This window comes from Glandiceps talaboti, chromosome 23 (genome assembly GCF_964340395.1).
Source record: "Glandiceps talaboti chromosome 23, keGlaTala1.1, whole genome shotgun sequence".
Taxonomy (NCBI): Eukaryota; Metazoa; Hemichordata; class Enteropneusta; family Spengelidae; genus Glandiceps; species Glandiceps talaboti.
The window spans coordinates 8,311,594-8,320,452 of NC_135571.1; the positions used below are offsets into that span (position 1 = coordinate 8,311,594).

An 8,859-nucleotide genomic window follows, 5' to 3' on the forward strand; every position below is an offset into this window, starting at 1 on the left:
CTTTGAGGGCGCTTTACTGTGCACTGATTTTGTGCTGGTTTTCAAGGATAAAAACGTTCACGTGTATGCTAATATTCAAGATAGGTCAGGACACAAAATAATGACATTATTGGGTATTTACGTACATTAAAAAAAATACCAGGAGACCTTTTTGAATAAACACTGACGATGATATTATTCAGTATACATGAATATCTAACAACGTCATTATTTTGATCAGGACCATCCTTAAATACAATATTATGTCACAAGTGACTGTGGTCTTACGGTAAGACCACAGTCACTTGTGACCTAATATTGTATTCAAGGATGGCAATGACCAAAATAATGACATTTAGTATTTATGTATATTGAATAATATTTACCCTCGTACTTCCCTGGTTAACCGTTTCAAAATTTTCCTGATTCATTGCTATTTTGATATTTTTGACTGGTTTGGGATACTTTTGAACATTGCTTGGTTCTGTATGAAAAAAAATGATGAAAACCAAAGACAAGACACTTCAAAATCAACGCTAACACTACAGCAAATGAGAGGCCAATACAACAACTGAACAACATCATAATGCTTATGACTTAGTACACTAACCAGACGATCAGGAATTTTGAACCTCGCGATTGGTGATAAGCTTGAATACTGAACTGATTTGCTTTCCATCGATGAATCCCCCCCCCCCGAATATTATTTTTCCACTCTTTTTGCCGAATCCAGGCACGCTTTTCGCAGATAACGATAGCTTTGGCAGTGACATTGTAACGTCATGAGTGATGTATACCATGTGGACTTGTTTACAATGCTGGAGACATAGAGCATGCGCAGTGTACTTTGACATCTCACAGCCACCACAATTGATGCGTGCCGTTTGAATGTTTACATTCAAAAACATTTTTAAAAGGGGCGTCCTGAAACCTTTTTAATAATCATTTTATACATTTATGGAAGGTAGCTAACTCAGACGCCATTTATCCCTTGCACTTTGACCCCATTGATACATGCTGGAATTACTTATTTGGACAGATTGTCAACGTCATTTAATGAATGCATGTAAATTCACATAAGAATCGCACGTTAGACAAAGTATATGAAAACATCTGCATAATTTATTCCTAATATTCAGCATACCGATCAACACAATACATAAAGTCATGTCTACAAAAATCACACTTTAACAATTACTTCAAATTCTGAATTCATTGTAAATGCATTGCTATTGTAAATATGAATTCCATTAAAAACACAGCTACTTGGGTTACTGGCAAGTTTACATTAAAACATTAATTTGTTCAGGGCATTGTTTTTTTTAAAAATTTACTAATATCTGACATTCTAATTCTGACAAAAATATGGTAATCACTATTTGTTGGCTAACATCATTATAAAGTCAACAAAATTAATTATCTGTAAAATGCTACTAGTGCCAATATTTAGTTTAAGCACATCATAACAGAAATATTTGTGGGAGATGTACACAAGTATTGTGCTGATTATTTGACTCTCCAGACTTTGTAAAATATTTCTGGGATGAATAGAATGTTATAAAAAAACTACTTTGGTCTTTGTTACAGTTTTGTTTTGCAACTTGATTACATCTATGTTAAGGGTAGTCTAGAAATCTAAACTGGTACAGTATTACGTTTTAAAAAGTTCATTACTAATACCAGTCTAGTTATGACGGTTACAAAAGGTGTTAAATTGTGGTGCTCCCCTATGGTGAACGAAGCACAAATGGCGCATGTTTATAATCCACCACAAACTGACAGGTTTTTGACCTTTCTAAAGTTTCTAGACTGCATTTATATGCAAATGTCCAACCAGGACTCCACCTCCAGTCTGTTTAAACTAAAATCACATGGGGATGTGACAACATCAACCTGTTTATATGAACACAGTTGGGAGGGAGCACAGATTTCTGTGTTCGAACAACCGTCATGACTAGACTGGTAGTTAGTAATAAAGTTTTTAAAAAAAGTAATACTGTACCAGTTTAGAATTCTAGACTATGTTTAGGGAAAATCACCCTTTACATTTAATTGATATTTGCATTTTCAGAGCCATGCTATTAAATAGCTGAAACACTTGACAACAGGAGTTACATCAACATGCTTTGCATCAAGAAAAAATAGCAAAAAGGTCTATCAGTATTTTCTAATATTCTTACAGGAAAATTGATATATTTAGGTGAAAATGTCAATGCCAATTTTTATCATTTCGAATGTTATATTACAATGTAGCCATGATACCTCATATTTCGATTTCAATTTGTCATTTGGTAAAACACATCTGATTTCACATTACATTGTTATGCATGAATAGTGTATGCTATATGCACACATTTCCCTGTTCAACTTTGAATTTAGAAGTAGGCATGTTCTTAATAAAGAAGGAAACCTGTGTATTACTTTATTGATAATGTAAAGTTATATTGAATTATACACAATATGATTCAACGTACATCAATGAATACAAAGTACTGGGTCAAACCTTCCAATTTTCAAAAAAAAATTAAAAAATTATGCAACGAAGTTTGATTTAATTAAGACCTACGCTTTATGTTGTATAGCAATATGAACTACAATGGGCATGCTCAGACGCATAGGATTATGGGATTATCTGTAGTTATCGTATTAACTAATCAGGATCTATCAATAGAATAAACCTTCTACATGGTAAGGGTAATCATGGCTAGATCATTTGTAGTTGTAAACAATGTAACAAGATTCTTACAGCTGATTAATATTTATCAGCATGTTCCCATCATGCAACATTCTGGATATTCAAGATGGCGGACTTGCAAGTTCCCTATTGTTAATAAGGTTGTGTATCGATTGGAAAGGTACACTTTGCCCAGTTCTTAAAGGTGGCATAACCAGGAGTATTGCCTATTTTGAATGCCATACTCTTGCAGCTTAGGGCGCATGTACTGAAATAAGCATCTTTCTTGAATCTCACAATTGGACCGAACTGAGTAGGACAACTTGGATCTCCACATAGAGCAACCCCTGAACGATAAAAGGAAAAAAGTAAATTAATATGTGTTGGAAACATAATTGTGTGTATACAATATAGGTGATTAGCATTTACTTCACAGCAGAGGCGTTACTACAAAAATAATTTATGATTTGTGAAAATATTAAGAGCCATGGACAACACATTACTCTTTAAGTGGATTAGATAAATTGGTTGTCGGGCAATACATGTCTAATAGCGTTCAGTAAAATAGTTATGAATACAATCTCATTTGCTGTGCTTTATAGTCTTCAAGTAATCTAACCTGAACACAAAATATACATGTACTCCATTATAGAGGCACACAGATACAACGACACACGCACACACACACATACACACACACACACACAGACATACATACATCCATACATCCATATCCATCCATACATACATCCATCCATCCATCCATACACACACACACAGACAGACAGACAGACAGACAGACAGACAGACAGACAGACACACATGCATGCATGCATACATATACATACATACATACATACATACATACATACATACATGCATACATACATACATACATGCATACATGCATACATGCATGCATGCTTAAATACATAAATACATAAATACATACACACACACATACATACATACATACATACATACATACATACATACATACATACATACATAGACGAGATAATTATGACTATGTGACCCTTATATTTACTGTTACAATCTGATTCAGCCCTTACCTATGTTATCTGTGTCTCTGAACTCTTGTACTCTCATACTCCGTTGTCTGACTCTATCAAGAAAATTAGGATCAGTGCATATGATGTGAGTTCCCTTTCTCAACAAGTCAGTTCCAAAGCAGACACGTCGCTTGCATTCTTTACAAACCACCTCTACATCATGTGCTGCGTCTGTGTTTCGTCTTTCTTCTTTTCTCATTTGCTGTGATTTATACTCTTCCAGTAATGTAACCTGAACACAAAATGTACATGTACTCAATTATATATACAGAGGCACATAGAGACAGGCTAACACTAGTAACAGACATGCAGACACACAGATGCAAATACACATACATACATACATACATACATACATACATACATACATACATACATACCTACATACATACATACATACATACATACATACATACATACATACAATGTACATACATGCATGCATGCATCATGCATGCATGCATGCGTGCGTGCGTACGTACGTACGTACGTACATAATACATACATACATACATACATACATGGGATAAGTGTTGATTATATTAAGCTGATCTAAAAACTCACTTGTCTAGTTTGTATCAGGATTCGCAGATGATCTTCTGGAATAGAGTTGACTTGTTTTAGGGCTTTCTTCATTAGTTTTTCTTTTTCCTGGTTTTGGATTTCTCGTTGTTCATTCTTAGATCCTCTGTAACAGCAAAGAGAAAACAATATAACATGAATAACAAAGGCCTGAAAAGTACAGTATATGTGTATGGTCCATGTTGTACATCTTTCTTGGTAGCAGTAACCTGTATTTGTATTGACAAACAAAAACATTCATTCTCACTGGATCGGAAATGATAATGAGAGTGAGGTATGTACAAACAAAAAAATTTAAATGTATAAAAAGATAGCATTTATTATCAACTTACTCTTGCACAATTAGATAGCAAACACTCTCTTCTGCTCGAGCCCGACCACGTGCTTGCACAGCACCAATCTCATTACTGACGAAATTATATTTGATGACAAAGTTGCATGTTGGGATATCCAGTCCTTCCTGTGCGATATCGGTAGCAACAAGAAGATTGCAACCATCCTTCCCATCCAAACCTGTAAATCGAATGTGTACAGCAGCTGAAATGTGTGCCTATGGAAAACCTATTGTTGAGTTTCATGAGTATTAATTGACATTTTTGTGAGTTACCACTCAAGGACCAGATAGACCATCGCAAGTTAGATAACTACATACTTGAATGTGCATAACCTTCAGGTGATTCAGAACCCTCAATGTGACGGGAAACTATCACATCAAAAACTAAATCATCACCTTTTTCGTATCACAGTATTTGATAATTTGCAGATTATTTTCAGACGATGTAATAGGGTGACATTTGCTAAGCTACAGTTTTCTCGCAACGTGAATGACCCTTTCAAATGTCATACCTTGTTTTAGACGACGAATTGCTCTTTGTTGTTCTGTATCTGTCATGAAACCATCTTCGTCTTTTCCCTTGCCAACAAGTCTGTCAACCTTCACAATTCCCTGCAGCCTTGGCTCATCCTTGATAAATTCGAGCAAGGCAATGGTTGCCGCCCTAGTTCTTGTTAAAACGATACCTGAGGTAAAATGTGAACAAAGGAAGTTGTTACAAAGTTTAATGTATTAATTAGGATTAGATTTTCTATGACAGAACTTAATGATTCGTGAGTGCAAGTTCGCGAATACATGTACCCGGGAGTATCCACACTGACACTCACGTAACATGAGGGACTTTCATAATTACATACATTTATCCAAAACAGAAAAAGTCCTTAAAATTCATACCGAGTGATAACACGATTCAGTATCCAAAAAAAAGAGTGTGACTTCATTTGCATATTATTTGCAATCAGACATACAGTAATATTTTCGGTATTGCACTGCAGTGCAAATACCTTGCACATGCATCAGTGCAAGTAATCACTGGTGCATACGTAATAATCACTAGAATACAATATACGAATGCTGTTACTCCTACCTCTTGAATTAGGTTCTTTCTTGAAACATCTCCCCAAAAGTTCAACCAATGCAATCAATTTAGGAATTTTTTCAACTTGTTCCATCTCACTAAGGTCTTTCAACTGGGCCTCCCTTTCCTTGTAGAACCTGACACATCGCTTTTCAATTTGTGTAGCTGTATGTGGTAGTTCTTCATCAAACACCTTTCTTTCCAAGTACTGAATCGCATCACATGCTCTTAGGTCATCATAGTATATAAACGCTGCATTAAATTCTACCAGGTATCGACAACCAATAATCCGAGAACGGAGATTTTCTTTCTCTGCCTTCATCCTCTGGAGAACTATCCAGTTTTCATATTGTTGTGTACCACGTACATGACGTGAACTTTCATTTGTGAAGATGATCGCCTCTATTTTCACCATTATTTCCACCATTAGTCTGATAAAGTCATCGTCGGGTGCGCGTCCGGGTACACCGATGATCTTGTTTTCAACTGGTGGTCTGACATGACGTTCCAACTCTTCCACATGTGCTGTCACTTCTTTGACTAGTGCGGCATCCATGCTAGCAGCTAGTGTTATCACGTGTTCAAAAGGGTTGTCATCGTCACCAACACCAAGTGATGCACTTAACCCAATAACGAGTGGTAACATGGCTGCTTCCGCCGCTCTAGTTTTGTCGAGTTTGATTTGTAGGTATCTTCTCATGAGTTCATTGTAAGGATGGTTTAGAGTTGTATGGTGGCATTCGTCCAAGATCAGCATTTTGACATCAGTGAGCTGAACCTCTTCACGATTCAGTGCGTTGATCAGTATTTGAGCTGTAAGAACAACCACATCACGGTTTTTCAAGACTGTGACAAGCTGATCTGTCTCACCAATACCTTCAACAGTACTAGCTGGAAATATCTGTCTGAAGGCATCTCTCTGTTGCTCGATCAAACTGTGTGTCGGTACAATGAAAATGACTTTGAAAGTTTCCCCTAGTTCTCTTGCCAGGCCATGGTGATTTTTGCAAACTGCAGCTGCTGTTAAGGTCTTCCCACTTCCAGTAGGTGCACATATGATATAGTTATTCCCGTTTTTTCCAGGTTCTGCTAACTCCTTTTGATATTCCCGTAGTTTTAGGTCACCTGCTCCATTCTTGTTTTGTTTAAATAATGATTGGAAGCCAGGCTCCTCTTTTCCTTGCAGTGTATTTAACACCTCTTTTTGATCAGGACTTGGTGAATGAGTCTTCTGTCTGACTGCACCACTACCAGAACTAGCTGGAGTTCTGGTAGCTGGTAACTGAGCATTGATGGATTGATGGGTGACAACTTGGTCTCTTTCTCTAATTCGTACATCTGCCACTGCCAATGAATATTGTTCTGGTGAATCCACTTGTAGGTCTGATTTATCTAAGTGTTGATTTTCGAAAAGACGGACTTTTATATCGTTACCTGGGCTACCATTGGTTCCGTTACTAGTGTTTGGCACGTCCCTCACATCTAGCTGTGCTAATCTTCTAGTGAGATCGACCTCATCTTCCATATCTGTGCTGAGATCATCCATGCTGTCACTACCAATCTTCCGGTCTGAATTATCTCTGGTGACCTGTTTTAATGGAGTGTCATCATCATCAGATGAACTATCACTGATCTTTTTTATTGGAGTGGATTCGCCACCAACTGGTAAACTCATGTTAGATTTCCCAACATGTTTTATAGGTGTGTCCGAGAGAGATCTTGAAGATGTAGTCCCATGTCCTTCACTACGACTTCTCACCAGAGGCCTTGTATTATGTTGTACCTGTGTTTGCTGCTGAAAAGGAGCATGGTGAAAACCTGGCGGCTGCATTTGATTAATGGGGTTACTAGCTGCTCTGGTCATTTGTAGATGTTCAACTTGTCCCCCATGTACTATGGCATCCCTGTCTGTGGAAACAGGTTTTTTATCTGTTCCTGTGGGAGAAATCAAAAGTAACACACTCTATTATTGCATATAATGGACACTTAGGAAGGCATTCCAGGAAGCACATACATAATAACTGCGACTTTTAAAATACCTGTGTGTTGACAAGTTTTTCTAGCACCAATGGCATTGTGCAACCACAACTTACTGTACTGACATCAATAGCATAACGTTTATTTTGCGCAAATTCGAGCCCAATCTGTTCCATGGCATTTGAACAAAAATAGATTGCATTTCAACTCAATTTGCTTTAGGAAAGATTTATTGATCTTAAATCAATATACTCAATTCAATATCCAGATTGACAATATACCTTATTTGTGTATTTACAATGGGCCCTTTTATGCATGCCTAGACACACCCCGGCAAATATACCCATTGTTTTTTTTAAATATAAAAGTCTAGAAGACACACTCAACAACACTTTACTTGTGTGTGAGTATTGGGTTTACTCTGCATGGCCACGGTCAAATTTCAGGTGCCTTGAAATGTATTGATGTATAGCTTACTCCTGATAATATTGGTTTATCATGCACGGATCAGTCTCTATGTATTAACGGTTTTTGAGTTATGCTATAAATGTTGATTTTTACTTACGAAAGTGGCTGTCATTAGGTTAAATTTCAATGAATGACCTTTATATAAGTTGATGTCAATGCCACATCACGGATTTCCCCTGTTAAACACACACACACACACACACACACACACACACACACACACACACACACACACACACATACACACACACACACACACACACACACACACACACTTACACAATCAAACCATTTATAAGTTACTTTCACCATGCGGCTTGAGTACATTAAGTCTTGATCCAGTAAGTAGAACTATATACTAGAAGTAAGTTAGATGCGGCAAATTAAAAATACTATACAAAAAATAGAAAAAACATACTAACTCAGTATGTTTAACTCGTTAACTCATTTAACCATTAATTTTAATAAATGAATGAATGAATGAATGAATGAATGAATGAATGAATGAATGAATGAATGAAATGTATTTTACCAGATAACAAAAATAAGCAACGCTTTCAAAGAAAAATGTGATACAAGTATACAAAATGAATACAAAATAAATAGACAATAATAACAAGTAATCGCTGCTAAATGTATTTATTTGTATGTATTGTAATCTTTACTTTTCATGGATTATTATTTGAGTAAATGT

At 36.3% G+C, this 8,859-nt stretch overlaps 1 protein-coding gene across 1 annotated transcript in view; it reads right to left on the reverse strand.

The window, feature by feature from the left end:
- Window positions 1-1,097: 1,097 nt before the first annotated feature.
- Window positions 1,098-8,859, reverse strand: part of LOC144452681 (ATP-dependent RNA helicase DHX58-like) — an 8,595-nt gene continuing 833 nt past the window's right edge. The window contains exons 2-7 of the mRNA XM_078143826.1: window positions 5,730-7,655; window positions 5,155-5,328; window positions 4,641-4,821; window positions 4,291-4,414; window positions 3,727-3,958; window positions 1,098-3,000 (exon numbers count right to left, since the gene is read on the reverse strand). Coding sequence (XP_077999952.1) covers window positions 2,807-3,000; window positions 3,727-3,958; window positions 4,291-4,414; window positions 4,641-4,821; window positions 5,155-5,328; window positions 5,730-7,655 — 2,831 coding nt within the window. The 3' untranslated portion in view covers window positions 1,098-2,806. The remainder of the gene's footprint in view (window positions 3,001-3,726; window positions 3,959-4,290; window positions 4,415-4,640; window positions 4,822-5,154; window positions 5,329-5,729; window positions 7,656-8,859) is intronic.